At 41.6% G+C, this 23,042-nt stretch overlaps 2 protein-coding genes across 10 annotated transcripts; both read left to right on the top strand.

Annotated features, from left to right (window-relative positions):
• Nucleotides 1-250: 250 nt before the first annotated feature.
• LOC139823299 (uncharacterized) lies at nt 251-17,670 on the top strand. 8 transcript variants are annotated; one of them, XM_071795703.1, is made up of 13 exons: nt 349-391; nt 5,220-5,316; nt 8,822-8,913; nt 12,674-12,783; nt 13,664-13,695; nt 13,757-13,879; nt 13,995-14,147; nt 14,220-14,401; nt 14,628-14,936; nt 15,127-15,317; nt 15,453-15,653; nt 16,302-16,358; nt 16,864-17,670. In XM_071795703.1, the coding sequence occupies exons 3-13, from the start codon at nt 8,841-8,843 to the stop codon at nt 17,095-17,097; spliced, it is 1,665 nt and encodes a 554-aa protein (XP_071651804.1). In that variant the 5' UTR covers nt 349-391; nt 5,220-5,316; nt 8,822-8,840; the 3' UTR covers nt 17,098-17,670. The 8 variants fall into 8 exon arrangements, with proteins under 8 accessions (XP_071651798.1, XP_071651804.1, XP_071651799.1 ...); XM_071795702.1 differs by lacking the exon at nt 349-391 and adding an exon at nt 2,957-3,229; XM_071795697.1 differs by lacking the exon at nt 13,664-13,695 and having other exon boundaries at nt 251-391.
• Nucleotides 17,671-17,809: 139 nt separating this feature from the next.
• Nucleotides 17,810-22,699, top strand: LOC139823297 (sodium-independent sulfate anion transporter). 2 transcript variants are annotated; one of them, XM_071795681.1, is made up of 11 exons: nt 17,810-18,361; nt 18,650-18,845; nt 18,982-19,202; nt 19,284-19,464; nt 20,313-20,477; nt 20,887-21,048; nt 21,371-21,511; nt 21,596-21,741; nt 22,007-22,168; nt 22,260-22,416; nt 22,515-22,699. In XM_071795681.1, the coding sequence occupies exons 1-11, from the start codon at nt 18,158-18,160 to the stop codon at nt 22,676-22,678; spliced, it is 1,899 nt and encodes a 632-aa protein (XP_071651782.1). In that variant the 5' UTR covers nt 17,810-18,157; the 3' UTR covers nt 22,679-22,699. The 2 variants fall into 2 exon arrangements, with proteins under 2 accessions (XP_071651782.1, XP_071651783.1); XM_071795682.1 differs by having other exon boundaries at nt 18,220-18,361; nt 18,638-18,845.
• Nucleotides 22,700-23,042: the final 343 nt, after the last annotated feature.

Raw genomic sequence — 23,042 nt, forward strand, 5'->3', positions numbered from 1 at the left:
AATGTCGCCGAAGACGCGACCACCGCACACGCGCCCCTCTAGTCCGCGCACCGCGTAAACCCGTCCGCGACGCGTAAACCGTAAACGACAGGAGTCAGCTGAGCTGAGCGCGCGCGACCGACAGAGAGAACAACCCAAACGGGACGCGACGATTCCGCCGTCGTCGTCACGCTCGGCGCGGTACAACGAAAGTGAACGAACTCCCGCGAGAGATCTCGACGAGGCTCCAGGCGAGCGGCGAGCGTCCCTGCCACTGGTCGACCGGAGGCGAGAGCGCGAGCTGCGCGAGTCGAATCGAGTCGAGTCGAGTTGAGTCGCTGTCACTGTCGCTGGTGCACGCGAGGAGTCCCCGGGGGAGCCTTTGCTCGACGGCCGACGCTCTCCACGCTGGGTAAGTCTCTCTCTCTCTCGCTTGGCGCGCGTCGTTCTCTTCGGCGACTCCGAAATTCTGACTTTCGTGACTTTGCTTCTTTCTTTTTTCCCTTTTTTTTCCTCTCTCTCTCTCTCTCTCTCTCTCTCTCTCTCTTTCTCTTTCTCTCTTTCGCTCTCTTCGACCGTAATCGCGCGAGCGACAGACGACAAGGACGACAAGGACGACGCCTCTCCTCTCTCGCGGCGGTCTCCGCGCACTATGCAACCTGCCCTACGACGGGGTAGAAGCGGACGCCGACCCCTGGGCGCACTTTCGAAAGAGCGTAGCGCCGTCGATATAGCATATCCGACGCGGACGCGGCGCGCGGCGCTCGTGAAATCGGTTGCGCGCGCCGCGCGCGCGGGGGACTTCCGCTTTCCAGGAACGACTTCCTCTCCGCCGCCCGCGACTCCTGTCTCCTGCGAGACGCGTCTTAAGGGTGGCGGCGGGGAACGACGCGGTTAGGGGTGAAGTCGTGATTAGGGCTGACTTCGGCGAAACTCTGTGATCAACTTGATCGGCAATTGATTCAACGCTGCAGAAGTAGAATTCCGCTTGAAGTAAGGTTTCGCCTGAAGTAGAATTTTCTAGCCAGTTATTTCTGGTTTATCGTTATTTTAATGTTAAAGTTAAACAATTAGACCCAGTTTCGCCAACGTCGATTAAGTAATTAACTGTAACCTTCGATTAAACTCCACTCTTCGTCTCTTTCTAAGTTGGAAAGAGAAGTTAATCGACATTAGTGAAACTGGGTCTTAATCGTTGATTAAATTAATTCTTTGATGAATTTGAATATAAATGGCTATCATTTTGATAACTTTCATAAAAATCTCTAATATATATATGTTTATTGCAATGGTTTCCCTTGAGGTTACACATACAATTTTCTGTTACACAAAATACCTTAAAACTCAATATCTCTATAATAAAAAATTTTAGTAAATTCTCTAATAAAAACTCTAATAAAAAAAAGTTTGAAATTTCTCTTAAATGTATATAAGTTTTTGGAGTCTCATACTTCTCATCGTTTTTTGCTCTATTTTGTAACTTCTTAAATATTCCTTGCTGTATTTAAAGAAATTTTATTCCCGGAGCAAGATGTACTCGTATCGTATGTGGGTCTCTCGATTTCTTTCATACACATATGTATATGATATATATCTTTATTTTAGTTGCTCCGTTTGCTATCCGTAAAGCTACGGAATATCCAACGCGGATTCGCGTCGTTGCGGGAACAAAAGACGCGTTGAACCGATCGCGAATTGTTATCTGGTCATGGCCACGGTATACCAATCGCCACTTTACCAGGTGATCGTACTCGGATATAAATAAACTGGACGCTGGCGCATCTTTCGTCGGCGAACGATGAATTTTCGCGTAATTAGAGCCGCGGTCCACTTGACGCTGCAAATGCTTCGGAGCATTCCTCTTCTTTTTTCTTTCAGCGAAGAAAGGAGGAGAAGAAAAACGCTTCCAAGCGTTCGTAGCATTAAATGGACTGCAGCCTTGGATCTAGCAAGCTCGAACCTTACGAATCTTACGAATTTCCCGGATATTCGCGAATCTCTCATTGACGAACACTTGCAACTGCGGCTCTGCGATGTTTCTCTCGTTAGCTCTGCGACGTTACCCAAATTCCAAGAAGGCCCGTTTATTTCAGCTGCTAAAAACCATCGCGCCTTTCACGATATAACTGATGAGTTTTCGAGTTTAGAAATTCTGACGTTTGGAGAGATTCTCTCTCGATTCGCGTCGCATTCTCTATCCGGAACGGAGAATCACGTGTATTTTTGACGCGCATATCGCGCGTATTCCAAAACGCGCCTGCCAGGGTCTCACGCCAACGTCCATTATGTTTCGGAATAACTGTGAAATCACAAGGTGATATATAAGACTGCATATCGAAAAAAACACACCTACGGAGATAGAGATACAGATATAGAGATAGACTTTAATATAGCATCGCGCGTACGAGAGTCGAGACACGACCGAGTCGTCCACACGTCGTTCGACGCAGAGCGACGTGACTCAGCATTCGCGTCTTTTAACGCGCGCTAACGCGTTTTAACGAGCCGACGTGTCCCTCCTCCGGAGAAACGCGATAATCGTGTGACGTGCAATCATGATAAATCCTGACGATGCAGATCGCGGGACGGATTGGCGAATGGCGATCGACGGCCCACTCATTGTTAAACATTAAGGGATGAAATTTAAATCAATACCTTGAATTAAATAACATTTTGTTACTTTTAACTACCCACGTGTATCGAATTTTATTATTTTAAAACAAAACAGTATTACTTTAACTCCATTGGTTTAATTAAACTAACATTGTTTCAGTTAAACCAACGACATATTGAGTAGGAGCACTAAGCGACCTATAGGAATGTTAGTATAATTTGACCCCACGAGTTTAACAGTAACTCGCTTATGACCCTCTTTACCATTTCTTCCTGCCAAGAACGACTACCGCGCCGTGAGGGACCCCGCGGCCCGCGGAGGCCGCGTACTCCGGTGAGGATTTCGGCGCGATCAGTTTGCATTTGCTAGCCGGTAGCCATCTAGCGCGAGAGGCGCACCCCGGGGGACTCTCGAGAGAGAGAGACCTAATACGCGCGCGTCCAAGTTCTATCCTCATCGTCGTCGTCGTCGTCGTCGTCCAGCATCGGAGCCGCGTCGGCTCCTCGTCCACGGTCGATTCGCCCAGGAGTCCGCCCGCCGCTTCCGTCCGCGCTTCCCCTCCTTCCCGCGGAAGGTCGTACCCGACAACCCGACTGCAATCGATCCACCTGTTAAGCCGTCAATGAGAGCAGGAAGGTAGGCCTCGTTCGAAAAACTCCTTTTCTTGTTCCTCGCGAGACGACGTCTCTCCTGGTTTCATTTCAATGTACTTCCTTCAGTTCGAATACTTTATTATTAATTAATCTACAGCTTTCAGTTTGATTCTAACGACATATTTGCGCGGGCGATTCTTGTATTTTGATGTTAAAACGAAGGGATATTCCGTATTCAGAAAGAGAAGCGTTTTTGATAAGACGGATTTATTTTGTGACAAAGAGAGAAGGTAAATATAAAAAGTCATCGTGGTTACATAATAAGATAACGAAAAATCTCGAGATTCGGTCATGCACTCACGAGCTTTGATTTAAGACGCTGTTGTCTTCGCTGCAAGATTTTGACAGATTCCCTCGTTTGTTTGGAGATACGTTTGATTTATGAAATTGGCAGGAATATGCTTCGAGAAGTAAATTATTAAGGAACTCCAATAAAATGAGAAGTAATATTTTAATTAGTCTCGTTAGCTATACTTTTTTAAATAATAACTTGGCAAAATTTGCCTTGGACGCGTATAAAACTTGGATTTCTCTCTGGAGATTTCGCAATATCTCTTTAAATTACTTAGATCGCGTCAAACGATTCATGCATGAAGACTAAGCTGTATAGCCATAGTTCCACGTAACGCTGTACGCGTCTAAATCGCTGACTCACTTTACCGCGGTGAAACTCCTTCGGTCTCGTCATACTAGACTTAACTAGACTAACTAAACGATTCTCTATGCGAAACTGAACGAGCGAGAATATTGAAGAAGCGTTTGCCATAATCGGGAATAAAGGAACAGTGTTAAAATCGTAGTGTCAAATTATATTCAAGTTGAGCCTTTTTTTAAACCATTCCTATAGGTCGCTTCTCACTGCTTCTCTCAATATGTCAGTAATTTAATTGAGCCAATACATTGTTAAAATAATACTGCTTGATTTTAAAATAATAAATTTCGACGTACATTATAGTAGTTAAAAATAACAAAGTGTTATTTAACTTAAGGTATTGTTTCAAATTTCATCTTTTAATATTTAACAGTGTTAAATTTGTTACACTGTTAAATTCGTGTGTCAAATTATACTCAATTTGAGTTATTTTTAACCATTCCTATTGGTCGCTACCGCTCCTACTTAATATGTCGTTAATTTAACTAAAACAATGTTAATTTAACTGAACCAATGGGGAGTTAAAATAATATTGTTCTGTATTAAAATAATAAATTTCATACACATAATGGTTGAAAATAACAAAATGTTACTTAACTCAAGGTAATGGTTTAAATTTCATCTTTTAACACACATTTCACATTTAACAGTAAAGGCTTGTGAGTTCCCGGCACTTTCCGAATTATCCTGTCGTTGCGGGAGATCACTCTAGATGCGAAGAGCTTTGAATACCGTTTGTCGGATTGTTCATAGCGAGCATAACGACAGATATTTTTCCCCACATTTATATAAATGGAGATTTATTATCTGGCGGAGGTGGTCGCGAGGCCCGAAATCCGAAATATTTTTGGATACACGCAAACCTTTTCCTCGCACGTCGTGCGGTCGATTAGGATTGCGCGCGCGGATGATATATCGAAAGTCGCCTCGTAGCCGGCGTTCCCGCCTCGTCGTTTTCCCGTCGAGACGTCTTTGAGAGACGCTTCGGGTCATATAGTGTGGGAGCACGGGCTCTCCGAGACGAGAACGGGTATATTTGCGTCCCAGTCGTTACGTACGGCAGAGCCCGAAGTCGTAAGGTACATCGGAACGGTGTATAACATCGGAATATTCCGGACACCGTTGCGATCACGAGTATATAGACGCGTGAATTTCACGCGTAAAAATCGAAAGGATCGTAGGGGATATTTTACATACCCGGGAAATGCATGCGGATCGTGTGTGAAAATTTCGGCGATTATTATTTGAATTTTACTTTAAATTTGTAGTAATTTATACGGGACTGTAATTTATAAGGGACGTTATTTGCTTTCTTTTTCAGGGCAAGATGGAGGAGGAAGATATGAGTACGACAGTGGAGCTGTACATTTATGACCTTACCAAGGGAATGGCTGCGATAATGTCGCCGTTTCTTATCGGTAAGCATGAGAAACCGATGACATGAATGATGCAGGAAATTAACATTTATGACATATCGCTTGTATTATATTTATCTTTTTAACTTGATTTTTCTAGGAATATTTCATTAGAACGAAAGTAAGCGTTCGATCGCCGTGTTTCATAAATAAAAAGATAGTAATTTATAAATCTTTTAAAGCACAGATTATTAGCTTTTATTATGCGCGAATTTGTGAAATTAATTAAATGCCATGAGATCCCGAAAATGTATTCTGCGTTATACACATGTGTCATTGACCCGAAAGAATCGAACTCTGCGTCACGCGGCAACCTGCGTGTATCGATGACTCGCAATATTTATTGAAGCGGAATGCTGTTTTCGTCGTTGTTTTCATCGGGCGCAATTTTAAGCTCTCTTACCTTGAGCCGGCGGGGTGTTATTTAAAGATATAACGTGACGGAAAACGTCTTTCTTTGTTATGCTTCGTGGAAACAGCGACCGCAGTTTTTCCGCCTTCGTTGTTGCAAATGGTAAACAAAGAACTGACATATAACTTTGATATACATATATTAATAAAACGAGATCTTTACATTTTCGAAGATCGAAACGATTACGTTTCTAATTAAGACCTCCGAATGTTGAGGACCGTCTTTTGGTCACTCCTCATTTTAAATATACGTTTGTGGATATCGCTGCATTTCGCGACGGCTGCAATTCAAGTTTACAAAAAAAAAAGCTGACGTGGTCAATTGGTTTCGTGATTCATTATTTCCTTCGATTCTGCCAGTCATGCGCGCTCCTGATCCGCGGGTTATCGCTATTGCTTGTCGTTGCTCCTCTCGGCGTTGCGACTCTTGCTAGATCGTACGGACGATTTCGGATTAAACGCGATTCAAATATAAACAGCCGTCGACAATCGGTCGACACTTTGGGCGACGATGACTCAGAGAAGTGACGTTGTTGTCGTATCGGCCAGCTTCGTGACGGATTAATCGTCGATGCACTCCACTGGGATGCAACGAGAAACACGCCGAAGTGACAGGGGTCGTGTCGTTTTCTTGGAACGTACACAGTTAAATATTAAAGGGTGAAATTTAAAGCAATACCTTGAATTAAATAACATTTTGTCATTTTTAACTACTATGTGTATCTATCGAAATTTATTATTTTAGCATATTTATTATTTATTATTTTAAAATATTATTTTGACTCCATTAGGTTAGTTAAATTAACATTGTTGTAATTAAATTAATAACATATTGAGTAGCAGTAGCGACTGATAGGAATGGTTAAAAATGATTCAAATTGAGTATAATTTGATACTTCACGGAAAGAAACGGTTTTGCTGAAGTATCTAAAAATTTAGCTAGATATATACACACTGAGAAAAACAATTTGTCAATCCCAAGAAATATTTAGTCCGATACGTTCAACTAAACATTTTAGTTAGTTAACTAAATATTAGTTGAATTAATTAATTCTTGATTAAAGAAACGAAATAAATTGTTGAAACAACTAATATTTAGTTAACTAACTAAAATGTTTAGTTGAACGTATCGGACTAAATATTTCTTGGGATTAACAATTTTTTTTCTCAGTGCAGATCTGAAAGTAATTTTGTTGCGCCATCAAAATAATTATAGCAGGTTGCTGAAGTATAATAATGCTGTAAAAAATTTGGACATTTTAGCAATCAGTTTGAGTGTTCTACATAATTATTTTGATGGTGCAACAAAATTATTTTCAGATCTGTATCTAGCTATATTAGCTAGATAATTCAGCAAAACTGTTCTTTCCGTGTACGAATTTAACATTTAATGTAGAAATTAAATTGAAAAGGAGTATATAAATAGCACATTTATTCGCGCGTGCAGGTGCTAGGTAACTAATTCTTAGGGATTTAGAAATGAATGACTCGAAAGTCGGAGTCGTAAAGAGAGGCGCGTAAACGCGCGCGGTATGCGCGGCAATAATTTATAGAATCGCGCGTGCAACCAACGCGGAAGCGGCCGGAAGGGGTGCCCCGTAAAACCATGCGAAATTCCGTGTGGATGGCGTAAAGCGCGCGGAGGCAACACGCGGACCGTGCGCGCCACGTGTTCACAAGCTATACGTTCCCGCACTCTCGGGCGTCGTCTATTTTCGAGTGCCGTCGAGAGTGCAGCGATCGTTCCAACGCTCTTGAGAAAATTTCGATCTGAATAAATTGGCAGTTGTTCCAGACCAAACGAGTGTCAAGTGAAACCTTGGGATTCTTGCGGATAAATTGTTTTGACAACGATACAGTTATAGAAAGATTATGGAGTCCTCCCGAGAAATATCGCTCAGACTTCCACTTACAAGAATTCGCGACGTCCCAATCGAATTAATGTTATATGTCGCTGTCAATTAATTATTCAATAATTATTTCTGGTCCAATTTGAAAAAAGAACTTAATTTTATATATCATATATAAATAAAGGTGCGATTATTTCCTTGTCAAGGTATTAAATCGAAAATTTGCATTACGTAAAGTTACGTTCTATAAATACGTCCCGTTGCATCTACGGCATCAAAAGCCCGAGTCGTCGCCTGCCGTCTTCGAATTCGTCGTAAACGTCGGCGGTCTCGCACCGCTCTCTGGAAGTAATTATAACGGCCGGGTTATTTCTTGCGAGGTCGACATCACCGGGAGGCCCGAGAGGCGCAATGAGAAAGCCACGAGGCGACGCGCGTGTACGCGGATGTACTTAGCTATTTCCGCGGTGCAGAACTGGGTCGAAGGAGGCAACATTACGGGTCCGCAAGCTCGAGCTTCATCCGGGTCCGCGAGATCTTCGCGTTCCGATCTAACCGGCGAATTTACGCGAGGACAAGACAAATCGCGACAATTATTATCGTCCCCGTCGGTCCTTGGACCGAGTATCGCGAGCCTGAATTTAAGCCTGTCTCGAGGCTGCTTCGTTGGATCACACCGGAGATACAAATAGAATCGGTCTTTATGTAATTCCGAATTCTTTCTGAATCCGAAAACTTGGAACCAGCTAGTTTTCCACGATAATTTTGAGAGGAGTCTTTTAATTTTTATCTTCCGAAGGATATACGTATATCAAGAGACGTCTTACGTTGCTAAACTTTACCAAATTACAATTATTTGCACTGGTGGATATTTATCGTACGATTATTATTATTTTTATTAGTATGACGAAATCCTACGATTGCCAATTATTATTAAGTAATTGTCTTCTATTTAATATAAAAAAGTCCTAATTTTGTATCGAGAAATAAAAGTGTTGGAATTATCCCAGTCGACACAGAGCATCAGTTACATTCATCTACGTTACAATTTTGCACTCAACAATATAAATATAATTAACACATGCTGTTGTGTAATGTAACTCTGATGCTCTGTGTTGACTGGGATGTCAAGGAAAATATACATAAATGCCTGATAATATTGCGCACAGATATCACGTTAAGTACTATTTTATACTACAGCATTTTGTTTAAAACAGTGATCGTTAATCTTTGACTTTTGCTCGTAGGTCGCCAGTTGGACGGAGTATGGCACACGGGGATAGTCGTGTACGGAAGGGAGTACTTCTTCGGTCCCGCCGGCATCCAGAGTGTCCGACCCGTGAGTATCCACCGCCACTGGCGGATCCGATTATCTCGATCGGGATGCGATCGGGAGCGTTCAGTAGCGCTGCCCGCATCACGCTCGCGACGCCGGGCGAAACGCTAAAATACAACGCCGGGTTTTCGTTCAGTCACGCAGGTGGTTCCCGTCGTGCCGTACTTGATACTCCGCCCGAGCGCTTTCTTTTCCTCCTTGTGAGTATCCCCCGCGCGTTAGGAACATCGACTAGCGGTTGAACTCCCGGCCAGTATCAACATTATTAGTAAGCACCGCGTCCTGCCGCCAAGCTCACGGGGGCGAGAATTCTCGCTTTGCTGAATAAACACCTGATTCATTCTTCCAGTGCTTGAGCTCCACTCCCACGTGACAACGTTTTTTTTCTCCCTTTTCGTTTACACACGTTGCTGCAGGAATATTAACAATCTCAGGTCGGGCATCGCCGCCACCCAGAGGGGGTCATCGCGCGACAAGCGCAATATAAATAACCTGGGGGCCGCGCTATCAACGAGCCGAGGGAATTAATGGTCCCGCCGCTTCCCGTCGCGCTTGGTGCACCTATCAGGGGCCTATCGGCCACGTCGAAGTCGCGACCGATGATCGGAAGGTCTAGTCGTAGAGCGGCGGAGTCGCTCGGCGGGCCATACGATACGCTAGACACGAGCGGGAACCTAAATTTGGTGCGGTTCAATCCGAAAATAATTCCCGCTGCACGCACACGTACACGTCTGCCCGCACACACGCGTGCACGCGTGCACGTACACATCCGCTTCCTCTCTCTTTCTCTCTCTCTTTATCTCACGCGGCCGCTCTCCTTCCTGCCCTACGCTCCACGCGCTCAGACTCGACGTAAGGCAAAGGTAAGGTGAGTCCGTCCGTGCTTACATCTCGCATGCGACAATTTTCCCGGATGATTTCCGTGTGATTGCTTCCTAATCGCCGCAGCTGGTCCACCCTCCGCTGAGCCAGATAGTGAAATTATCTTAGAATATAGTTCTCCCCGCGTTACTGGAGTTCGGATGAAGTATCTTCACGGTCTTTTCATGCGTTCAAAGGTACAGAGTGAGGCCTGGCGACAAAAGTCACTCGAGATTAAGATCCCTCTCGAGTAAACTCAATTGAAATCCTCTTGATAGTGGAAGGGTTGATTCTGGGAGTGGCAAGTTCACAAGACTTGAGATGCGACGCTTCTCAGACCTTGCGTGTCACTAATTACCTTTTTGCCGTAATGTGTATTAAATGTATAAATAGATCCTCAAGTTTTCTGGTATAATACAAGAATTATATTCTTAAATTATTTTTTAATAGAATGCGAAAGTATTTAGTACTCCGCGCAATTTTTTTTTTTAGTGGACCTGGAAGAGCCCGGTATTCTTAGAGTCATATTAAAGTTAAATTGATGTTGTGCTAAAATTATACCGCAAAATTATGAAATCTCCCTCTGGCCGGTGCGTGGATCCCTCCGTGCGGAGTTGGAGCGACCGCAACCGGCGATGTCGCGGAAGCAATAATCGCGACAACCGACGCGCGTCCAAAAGCAACGCGATGATTTCATTACGGCCGCATTACTTTATTCACGCTGACGAAAATACGCGCGGACACGCGCGTGACTAACGACGCGCGTAATTGTAATGCGCGTCGCTTTATGACGCCGCGTGAAACCGATGTAACCGGCACACTCATTTCTGCCTGCGATACCCGCTGTGAAACTTGACGACCAGCTATGCGCACCGAATATGTTAAAGATATTTTTTCAACATGTATTTTCAAGACTCCCATACGATCTTATCATCAATTCTACAATCGCACTGTTAAATTCGTAGTGCCAAATTATACTCAATTTGAGTCAATTTTAATCGTTTCTGTAGATCGCCACTGCTGCTACTCAATATGTCATTAATTTAACTTACCGATGGAATTAAAATAATACCGTTTTGTGTTGAAATAATAAATTTCGACACATATGTTAATTAAAAATGACACGAAATGTTATTTAACTCAAGGTATTGGTTTAAATTTCATTCTTTAACATTTAACAGTGTGGTTTTGGTTAATCAATTATTTGCGAACCGAGCCGTTTCTAATTTATTGCCCATCTAATTATAGTTCAAGCAACAAACATGATTATCTTTGCATCATGTCCGTATCTCCTATGCTTCCTTTTACGTATCACACCAATTTTCCTCGGCAAAGCTTGACAGGCGTTACGATCTGCATAACAATTATCTTTCTCTAGCGACAGAAGAAGATATCTCCTCCTTTCGTCATCCGCACGATGCATATCGCTTGCCTTGTGACATAGTCTGACTCTCTTCGGGTTCCATCAGCATCACCATCACGATCGATCACATTTATCGGCATTTATGCGACCGACACCTTGTCCGATCAAGCTTCCGCTTGAACAAGCACCCCTGTTCTTTTCCTAGCAAGTATCTCTTTTTTCCGAACGGCACCTTCGGCCAACGGTTTCAGAAGCACGAATCGCAATTTCGGAAGTGCGCGCGCGCCACGCACTCATCCTTCAACGTCGGCGTCTCCGTCTCGTTCGCCGTAAGCGTCTTCGAGCATCGGCAGTCCGCGTGCGAGCCGTTTCCCGCTCTCGGGAGCGCTCTCGAAGAGAGCGAGGAAGGACGGTCCCGCACTTTTTCACCCGTTCGATCGCCTCCCGCGATCCCGCGAGGTCTTTCCGATTCGTAAGTGCTCGCACGAACACGGGCGCGTTTCCGGTTTCGTCGCGTAGTCGGCGGAAGTGGAGGTCTCGCGGATATATCGAGTGACGCTGGAAGAGAGAGAGGAGAAGCGAGTGCGGTTTTAGAGCGCGGATCTGTGCGACAATAGTTATATACAGTTTCGTGAATGATTCTTATTCAATTAGAAAAGGATATGCATTGTTAAAACATCAGTAATATATCCGTGATACTTTCAAATAGGTTTGAGCTCCTCGAGGTAGTTTGGCTGGAGAATTTAGCGATCGGCCGATTTATGTCCATTTCAACCAACATATTAACTTACTTTTTATTATTATTTTTTTAATTCTTAGAACTAGAGAAAGATGGAAAGTAAGTTAAACCGTGATTAAAGTTAATCTACATTGGTAGAAATGGACATCAGTGCGCTAATTAGATAACGCGTATTCGACTCCTGAACAGCGGAGTTTCCCCAGTTGATCCCGAAGATTCTCATCGAGGACGGCATTCCGGTGTGATTTGACGCGAACTAATTAAATTTTCCTATTTCTCGGACGTAATCTCGTTTTCTGGTTTCTGTTGAAACGTATCGCGTTAAATTCCACTATTTTTTGGTGTAAAAACTTGCACGTTCGAGACACGTCTTTACGTTCCCTCGGGAGGTCCAGCCCTCGGCGCGCATAATAGACCGCTTTCTTCCCGTCTCTTCTCTCCTCGCTCTTCACTTCCGCCGTACCGCGTCTTTCTTTTGCGTTCTAGAAGAGGTCGCGGCTCCAACGCGTGCCGCGGGCGTCTATTTTCGGCGATTTCTCGCGGCGAAGAGCGAGATTTGTCGTAGTTCTAAAATTACGCGGCCACTAATGCCAGGAGGAGGCGGGTGTTCGCTACCTTTCTCGTTCTCTCTCTTTCTTGCTCCCGCGCTCTTTCTCTTTTCTCTCCTGTCTCTCCGGCGAACGAAACCGGCGGCCGCCGCCGGATCGGCGCAGCTGCCGCGAAATTGACATTGACGGTGCGGCGCGGTTTTCCCGGACGCGATTTTAACGGCGACCGCCCGCCGGCATTTCGTGTTTCAGGGCGGCACAGAGTTACGGGATCCGCAGAGAGTCGAGAAGCTCGGCGAGACCTACCTGCCCTACTCGGTCTTCCTGGAGTACATAAACGGCCTGGGGACCTCCACGTTTGCGTAAGTATTCCCGGCTGATGCGTGCGTGCCGAGATGCGTATGCGTCTGTGTATGCGTGGGAAGCTGCCTCGTCTGCAACTCGCATCTTCTGTATCCTCATCTTGTAATTGAAACTGTGGCAAGACGAATTATGTGACGAATTATGCGCAACTGTGTTGCTTTAAACTGTATTACTTTTTGTTTACTTTACTCTACTTACCTTCGTTTACTTTACTCGTTACTTTTCAAAGCGCGACCGCTTTGAACATGAGTCACGTCTCTCCCTCTCTGTAAATTTATTCGTTAATTTGTTGAAGGAATGTTGCTTCTATACGATCTTCTTCCGTGGAGAATTTAAATTTTGTTGTGTATAAGATTTGTTTGAATTTACTATCTGCAAATTATTCGATTTTATTTTTTTTTTGAAAATTACACGTTTGACATTTTGTTGTTTAATTTTATTTTCTTATTGTCAGGCTTTGTTATCTAATACCTAATTTTACTTCGATATCTTAATTAATTGTCTTTTTTTATGATAATAAATACTAGCGGATCCTAGGGGGAATTTTCCAAATAAAACAAAATTAGTTTTGTTGGATCTGTTTCAAAAATTTAAGGGAAAAATGCATTAAACGTTAAAGCAAGATAAGAAATTTCACCATGTTATCGTCGTTGATCCTGAAGTAAAAGCTGAGCGTGATACTATATGATAATAAGAAAAATATCAAATAATTTTGTCGAAGCACCCTCCATTATCGACGTCAGAATCCGCTGGTGATAATAAATAAGTCACGCTCGCGTTATATGTAAAAACAATACAGGAAAGATGAGACAGAGAATACGAACAATAAAAAGGATGTTACCTTAAATTGATCTATAATTTATTGTCCAATGGGTGAAGAAACATTGTGGATCTTTCGACTATATGCTAATGTAAGTCTTCTTTAGCACAATAATTTTCTTTTTTTTTTAACAAACAACTTTGTTCCTTCAGATCGGGCACGTATAATCTCTTCAAACACAACTGTAATTCTTTCACCGAGGAGGTCAGCAACTTCCTGGTGGGCAAGGGCATTCCCAAGTTTATCCTTGATCTACCGGAAGAAATATTACAAACGTACGTCTTATTTACTATCACGATTTGATATTTAATAACTATTATATTTATTGCGTAAAAATACCTATTTATTTCAAAGCGATGTTTTTTTAATGTGAATTACATTTATTTTCAGACCTATCGGACAAGCTTTAGGCCCGTTGATAGAAACATTAAGCAGTAACGCGAGTGCTGGATTCACAGTCGGCCAGAGATTCGTCGAGGCGAGGATCCAGAGGGAAGCTTCACCGGAGTATCAACTTCTAAACACAGCCATCGAAGAAGCAAGGTACAGTTTTGCGTGTGATTATCGATTAAGTTTTTTATGAATACTTGACAAAAATTTCATACACGCTCGCAGGTTGAATTCGATCGCGTTAGAGGAACGAAGGAACGTCATTAACGAGAAGCTAGCGAAGAAAGACCGGAAGAAGAAAAAGAAGAAAAAGGAGAAGAAAGAAAAGTGCAGTAGGGAAGGCACCGGCAGCGACAGCAACAGCACCGGACCGAGCAATTGCTGCGGAGATATGGCGGAGAACGAGAGTACGCATCAGAGTTTTAATTATATCGACGATTATCTTCATCTTATATTGCGGATATTCTCTTCTTTATTTATGTTTTGCGATTTAAGGATGATAAAAGTGTTGTGATTCTATGTCTTTAAATTGCAAAAATTGAACGAAAAAGAAAGATTTTGAAGAACAGTATCTTCTCAAACTTAAGAGATTTTGAAAATATTTGAAAAATGTTTATATTTATTGTTCATCAGATGCAGTCGGCGAAGCGCAGCAGCAGGCAGCTAATGGGGAAAACGCGCCCACGGAGATGCTTCCGTCTGAGCGGGTGCTACAGATGGAGGAGGACGAGAAGCGGGAGCAAGAAGAGAAGAAACGCCGTCGAGATCCACCGATAGTGTTCAAGGACCTGGTGGATGTGCGAACGGAGTATGAAGGCTTGGTAAGCGCCCTCAAGGGGAAGTTAAACGAAGAGGAACAAAGGTGCCTGGATGAACTGCGTCAATATGTCTTGGAAGACGAAGGTTCCTGGGCTTTAGGCGACAATTTCCTGAACTTCGTTGGTGAGTCATTGAAATAATACGTAGCTCTCGAGTCTTTCAAATTTGAAAATATATCTAATTTATTTGATTAAATTTTGAACTTTAATAAAATACTTAAGTTGAATAGTATGAAAAAGGATATTTGCTCTTAAAAGTACGACATATATATATTATGATATGTTATGTTAAAATTCGGTTGAATTGAATTCAGGTCGAGTTCTCTATGACAAATCGTTAGACAGCGACGTGCGAGTAAAACTGTTGAACGTGCTGTCCGTCGCCGCATTGAAGGACGATGTGATTTTGTTGTTGCATCAAGACAGACGAGAGCATATCATTATGACATACGCCTTCGATATCGACCGACATCCGCCAGAGGAGCAACTTCCACTCGCACAGTTTGTAAGCACAAACGAAATTATTAGATTAACAATTATTATAATATCTTATAACAATTTTACATTGATTCGTATTATAATTTCCTAGCTGTCACTTATATCTGTCTTTAACGTTAGCGCTTTAATTGTTTTTGAACAGTTGGCAAATATGTTCGAGAATCTCAGCAGTTCGGAATGGCTGCTCTACATATCGGAGTGGCAGCATCAGGATCAGAACGTCAGCAGCAACATCAGCAACATAAGGGTGACGACTAAGGTTGCGGTGCACTCGCTGCTTTCGAACTCGGAAGACCTGCAGATCCGTGGCGCCGCCATCATCCACAATCTTGCCTGCAAGGAGGTAAAAACTGTGGTCTGTATCCTTCCCGTCCAATTAACATTCTCGCTCATCTTTCGCCGATTTTCGCTTTCACTTTCGTAACTCATCGCTGTAAGCGCTTCGCGTATCGAAGGCATCTTATCGAAGATCACAATTCTATAATTATTCAATTTTAAGGATTTTCCTCTGCATTGTATAGTAATTTTATTTATTTTACGAAGAAGGAATATGAATCGGAATTGTTTAACATTAAAGCGAATCCTTCGATGCGCGATTTCATTTGTAATGTCGCTTTCGGAATGCGTGCTTGCCGATGTCGAAAGAGAACAAGCTCGCACTGTGTCCTGAGAAAGAAGTGCTGCCTTTATTAATATATATATAAAAAAAATAATAAGTATTAGTATAGCTCTGTAAATCGCTGTCAATGCTAAACTCGACCGTCGACGTGGACGTCTCTCGCCTGGTAACTCGATTCCACGAACCAGCAACGAAAAGAAAATGAAAGGGAACACACACATATTTGCCATTAATAAAAGAGAACGGTTCAAAGGATACATGACTCACTCGATGCTCGTTTGCATGCGCACACTGAAGCTCTCTAATCGCGCGGCAGCGGATAGCGCTGCGTGTGACGGATACCTTTCCAGAAATCGGATACTGTTTTTTCAGAAAATGAACAAAAGCAAAAATCTGCGGCGACTTTTACCGAAAGGCAGCATTTCTAAGGTACCTATCCAAATCCATGTTAAATCGAACCGTGCGCTGCGGTAAGTCGTCAACTGTTAATCGGTGTCCGGCGTGCCATCAAATACACGCGCGTAACATACATATACATATAACGTGATGTGCGCGACGACCGCAATTCATTTCTGAGTGTTCGATAATATTTCGTATGTTAACATTTACTGAAACTGCGGAGAACTCACGTAACGGCGATGCTTCCAAGCTTAGTTCTAAATCTAATGTAAAACATTACACATTCCGCGGAAAGAAAAATTAAGAACTGTGTGTAATTGTTTTCCTGTGATTACTAGGAAAAAAAAAGATTAACTCAAGTCAATTAACTTTGAGATGGACATGGAGCTTTCAAGCTTTTCGCGATCGCAGTTTATATTGCAACTAGATAATCGTTCTTGACACCGTGCGTCGTACAATCATATCTTCATTCACATGTTTGTTTCTCGTGCGAGTAAGATGTATGATCTTAAATATCCTAATGTGTGAACTGTAGGTGTTCGATGACGTCGCAGTGGAGCTGACGATGGCGTTGCTGCAATACTTCAACGGCAGTCCCGCGGAGGAACAGCTGTACACGTGTATGAAGTCTCTGGCGCGTTTCACGCAGATCAGCGGCCAAGAGGTGCCACAGCTCATACAGATGATCGGACCCGAGCCGAACAAATTCAGGGGTACCTCCCAGAGGATCGACGAGCAGATCGAACAAGTTAACAAGAAGCTACGCTAAATTGTCGACCGTCTGCGAAAATGTCGTGTTTTACAAACGCGAGATAAAACTGGACATGTTTCCGCTATGGAATGAATTTTTACTTAGAGATTCTATCGAGTCAGTCACATATATTATTATTATTATTATTATTATTATTATTATTATTATTATTTATGAAGATTAATTATATATTGTTGTCATTTTAATATTATTATATGTATATTACTATTACTAGATTACGCGAGTCGTCGCAGCGTTTCTTCAATTTCACTTTTCACTTTTTTATTCGACATATTTTCTTTTTGTATAGATAATTAAAGGCTAGCGATGCTTCACCGTTCTACGCAGAGCGGTGAAAGATAGAAATGAAACGCGCGTGGCGCGATGACGTGCCCGCCATGTGCGCGACTATCTCCCGATTAAAAAATTTCTGACCGTTTAGAGGATTTCGGCGCGACGAAATCTCCAAATTAGCTGTATCGAGTAACGGCGTGTTGTGAACGCTTACGCACTTCACGCTCCATCAATTATGTGTCTGTTCTTCGCACGATAAAAAGCGATGCGAAGACGTAATAAAATTTTGGCAACGAAGGCGACTTTTCTTGTAACATCTACTATTTTCCCCGTCGTTTTCATGAGATGTTTAAAAAAAAAGGAGGAATCTCAGGGATCATGCGTCGGGATCAGCCTGCCACGTATCTTGCGTCGTATCGCGAGAGAATCAAATATGAAACATAGCAAGCAATTAGCTGCAAAGTTAGCTGTTGTTAATCCCGCGTCAAGGTTTCTGACAACCGTTTGCGCGGGTCTTTATCAAATTGTCAACAGCGCGCATAATACAAAACCGACGGGAATTAGTAATTGCGCAATTAATGAGATTTTGACGCGGGAATTTTTACAGCGAGCTTTTAGGGATAGACGCACGCGGCAATGATAAGATGCGCGGAGTGTCGAGACGCGGGAGAGTGCCGAGAGCTCGGGCGTTGAAACACGCTTGCGGTTGCGAAGTCACGAGAGCGAAGTAGTTCGCGGTGGATTCATTAGTGTCTCGCTCTCGTGTCTCGTCGATACAAGGAGGATGTCCGACGAGGAGTACCCGGCGATTCCGATTTCGGAACGGAAGCCACGTTTCACGGTGGCGAAATACATACCGGTGCTCGGCTGGCTACCGCGATATACCCGGTTGAAGGCCGTGTCGGACCTTATAGCGGGCATCACTCTGGGCCTGACTATGATCCCTCAGAGTATGGCCTATGCGGTATTGGCTGAACGGATTCCGCAGGTATTATAGTTTCTTCGCCGTAACGTAATTTAGACTATGAAGATAAGCGGGTATCTATTTAATGACTCTAAACGTGGAAACGTGGATACATACATATATATTCCTTTAAATTTCAATCTGAGATCATTGCGCTTCAAAGAACGCACTTTTAAATCTTGTTTTCTTAAATGTTAGATGGTTCTAAGATCTTTTTAGTAGGTACTATACTACTGTATAATCTGTATATTATTGATACTACGATGTATTTCTGTGTTCTTAAAAATACCATATGACAAGTGATGCTTGCAGTACGGTCTGTACTCTTGTTTTGTGGGCGGTTTCGTGTACATTATTTTCGGAACCACTAAGGAGGTCTCGATTGGTCCATCGTCTTTGATGTCCCTTCTAACGCTACAGTACACGCGAGACATGCCGCAGGATTTCGTAATACTCCTATGTTTCCTGGTTGGATGCGTAGAATTTTTAATGGGCGTATTAAATCTAGGTTTGTATTACGAAATTATCTAATCAACTAACTTTCCATTGTCTTCTGCGCTCACATTTTGCCATTATCATCTGTTCTATTGCATTGTTTATGACTAAGTACGTCGGTGTAATATTAATCGACGTGATTCTTGTAGGATTCCTGGTGGATTTCATATCAGTCCCGGTCACGTCGGGTTTCATGTCGGCGGGAGCTCTCATTATAATAATCGCTCAGTTACAGGGCCTTCTAGGATTAAAATATAAGTCGGAAAATATCGTAGACAATTTGTACAAACTGTTTAAGAATATTGATAACATTCGGCTGGCCGATTTCGCACTCGGGATTTTCAGCATCGTGTTTCTTTTGGTCTTCAGGGTGAGTGCCCGAATTATAAGCGAACAATTTATAATAATTGCAAAAGTATAATATGTATATGTATGGTATCTCTATCCCTAGAAATTGAAAGACATCGACTGTCGTTGCGCAAAAAACAAAAGAGATACTCCTAGAAATGCAACGATAAAAAAGATACTTTGGTACTTCTCCATTGGTAGAAATGCTCTCGTTGTACTTATTACAGCCACGATAGCGTATCAATTCGAAAAGAATACGGGATCCGTTCCGTTTAGGCTCTCAGGTACGGACTAATTATTATTATACGTATAAAAGGCTTTAACGATTAAAAATGAATCGCGTAAAAGAGGGCATAAAGCCGTAACAAGGTCTTCGTGTTAAGTTCTTTAATAAATAAAAATTTTTTTTTACAAACGTTTTGGCCAATATCTGGTTATCCTCAATGTAGAAAATAAATTACCGGATCAACTACCGCATTATTACCGCATTATCGCAACGCACGCAAACCCTCCAAACTGTTACAAGTCATTTTCTTAATTAACGCATTGTACGAGACGCGAGGCACATAGTCCTTCTAACATATTATCTTGCAATACAAATGTAGGCGGGTAGCGCTCTTAGATAATATGTTAGAAGGACTATATGCCTCGCCTCTCGTACAATGCGTTAATTAAAAAAATGACTTGTAACAGTTTGGAGGGTTTGCGTGCGTTGCGATAATGCGGTAATAATGCGGTAGTTGATCCGGTAATTTATTTTCTACATTGAGGATGGCCAGATATTGGCCGAAACATTTGTAAAAAAATTTTTATTTATTAAAGAACTTAACACGAAAACCTTGTTACGGCTTTATGACCTCTTTTATGCGATTAATTTGTAATTATTATTTGTTATTGACGATCGAATCATTAAATAAACAATTTTTGAAAGTGATGCCTATCATAAAATTGAAACACAAAACAATCTACATTTAGTATAGTTGTAAAATTAATAAAATTGGATAATTTATGTTTTTAGCCATTATTTTTTTTTTATTAATTAATTACAATTATATTAAACGGTTCTATTTAAAAATGTGCGCTATGTATACATATTGTTCGTATTTTCATGAAACGCAATTTAATCTTGCAGGAAAAATAGAAGCCGGCTTTCCTAAAGTATCGTTACCGCCCTTCTCATCGCAAGTGGGAAATCAGACATACACGTTCTTCGACATGTGTACTCATTACGGAATAGGATTAGGGATACTTCCTGTTATATCCGTCTTAGCGAACGTAGCAATAGCCAAAGCGTTTGGTAACAATTTTCATAATTCTTTTAATAATTCTAGTCTCCAATTGGACAGCGGATTGCCTATAATTACAATAAAACAAGATGTAATAAAATCATTTTATTATATTTAACAAAATCTAATTTCATTAGATTTTATAAAAAAATATCTAACGCATATATATATATATATATATATATATATATATATATATATCTTCAGTTTTGGGGATTCACATTCTTACAATATTTCAGGCAAAGTGAAGGAGAGCAAGTGAAGAAAATTGTTCTGATAAAATACTAATTAAGTATGCGTGTCTCCGATATTTTCTTTCCCTCGCGATCTCTTCTATGGATAGAATCCTTCGGATTGGATATTTTGCTAAGTGAATAAACGAGACCTCGTGATCTCAAAATGATCTTGGGCTTCTTGCAGCGATGGGAGCCTCCATTAACGCGACGCAGGAGATGCTGGCTCTCGGTCTCAGCAACATATTCGGCAGCTTCGTGTCGTCTCTGCCAACCGCCGGTGCCTTTACACGAAGCGCGGTCGGCAGTGCCAGCGGAGTGCAAACGCCTATGGCCGGTTTATATTCCGGTAGTAGAGAATCTATTAATAACATTATTTTTTAAATTTGCAATTGTTTTCATTCCCTTCGTACACGAGGAACATGGGAAGCGACGTAGGAAACAGGAAATCTGCATGCCTATTGTTACACGTTTTATCATAATTTATTATTATTACGCAACACTCTTAATATCTCATGCATAATTAAAGAAATTTACGATTCTAATCCTGGCGCGACAGCGTGTCATATGCAGCATCACACAGCGAGGCATTGTATGATGATACGAGAGGTCGCATAACCGTACGAGAAAACGATGTGACAAAAAGTAACGGATGACATTGCGTTTCGCAGGTACTATGGCATTGCTGGCGTTGAGCTTTTTAACGCCGTATTTTTATTACATCCCACGTGCGACGCTATCGGCGGTGTTGATAATCGCCGTGTTTTTCATGATCGACCTGAAGATCATAAAATTACTCTGGAAAGGAAGCAGTTAGTATTACACACGTGTGTGCATAGATTAGACGAGAGAGACGGAGCGCGACAGGCTTACGTAATATATTTCTTCTCTCGCAGAGTTGGATGCGATCGCGGCGATGGGGACCTTTGTGATCTCCGTTCTTATCGGCATCGAAATCGGACTTCTTCTGGGCGTCCTCTTCAACTTGATCCTTTTCATCCGACTGTCCGCGAGAGTAACGCTTCAAACAACCAATTGCAAAGTAAAATTATATAAATATATTACACTACATACAAATTATTTTAACAGATATGAAGATATGAATTTTCTAATGGTATATAAAGAGAAAAAATATATATATCTTTTATATACTCAACAACTCTGTTATACAAGTGTTTCTAAACTAAATATAAATACTTTAATAACAAATTCTTGGTCACACTTTAAGACAACAATTCTAATACGAAAATATCCAGGCTATATAATACTTGAAAAAGAAACTATTAAGATTATTTATTCCTTTCCAGACTCATTTAGGAAATAGATACATAATGCTAAAACCCGACGCCTGTCTCCATTATCCCGCAGTAGGTTCCTTCTGCAATAAAATCATGAGTTTGGCTGGAAACGATGTCCCGTTGATCGTGAACTGCAAAAAATTTACCAGTCTCGATTATACTTCAATTAAGGTAACGGATAACATTCCCCAATCGAATAATTTCTTTTTATCAATCTGTAAACGGCATTGCCTCATTCGAAATCCGTGTGATATGTTCATAGGGTATTGAGATACTATCGAAAAGATTGAATCACGAAAGAAATCAATTCTGGCTGTTGCATCTTAATTCCGACATCGTGAGAAGTTTCGATATTCTTGCCAACAACGAATACATTCGTCTGATTGAGAAAGAAGAGAGTATCGTGGATATTCTTTATGGTATGTTTGATAATTATTACGAAAATTAAGAGCTAGTAATTGTCATGAAATAATAATGAGGATGTGCTCTAATAAATGTTTGTTTATTTTTTTTTCAGACAATGCTTTATCTAATAAAGATCCTGAAAATTCGATCAATGTTACTGTGAAAAAAGCAACGGAAATGGAAAGACTGAGTAGCGGAGACGTCTCGAATTCGCGACGAAAAAATTCCGAAACCAACGCTGAAGAATTGACTCTTATGTCTCCATCTGAATGCTAAATACAACAATAATTAAAGCGACTCTGCCTTTATTTAATTTAGCCTGTTGATTATGTCTATAATCTAAAAATAAAAAATTTTTTTACATTTTCTGGTAAAAATTACCGTTAAAAACGGAAAGAAACGCATAGTAAAACATCATAGTAGAACGTGCATCCTATCCGTTTCTGACTGCTTTAGTATGCGTTTCTTTCCGTTTCTAACGGTAATTTTTATCAGGGTTGTGTACGGCAAATTATATCTAATATACACACATATTTGCATGCTAATATTATTTCTAAAAAAGCTTTTTTATGTAATTTTTAATATTTCTAATTTTCTCTTTACAACCTCCATAAGTATCTTGTAAGGGACTTATGAAAAT

The sequence above is a fragment of the Temnothorax longispinosus genome, chromosome 12, assembly GCF_030848805.1.
Source record: "Temnothorax longispinosus isolate EJ_2023e chromosome 12, Tlon_JGU_v1, whole genome shotgun sequence".
Taxonomy (NCBI): domain Eukaryota; kingdom Metazoa; phylum Arthropoda; class Insecta; order Hymenoptera; family Formicidae; genus Temnothorax; species Temnothorax longispinosus.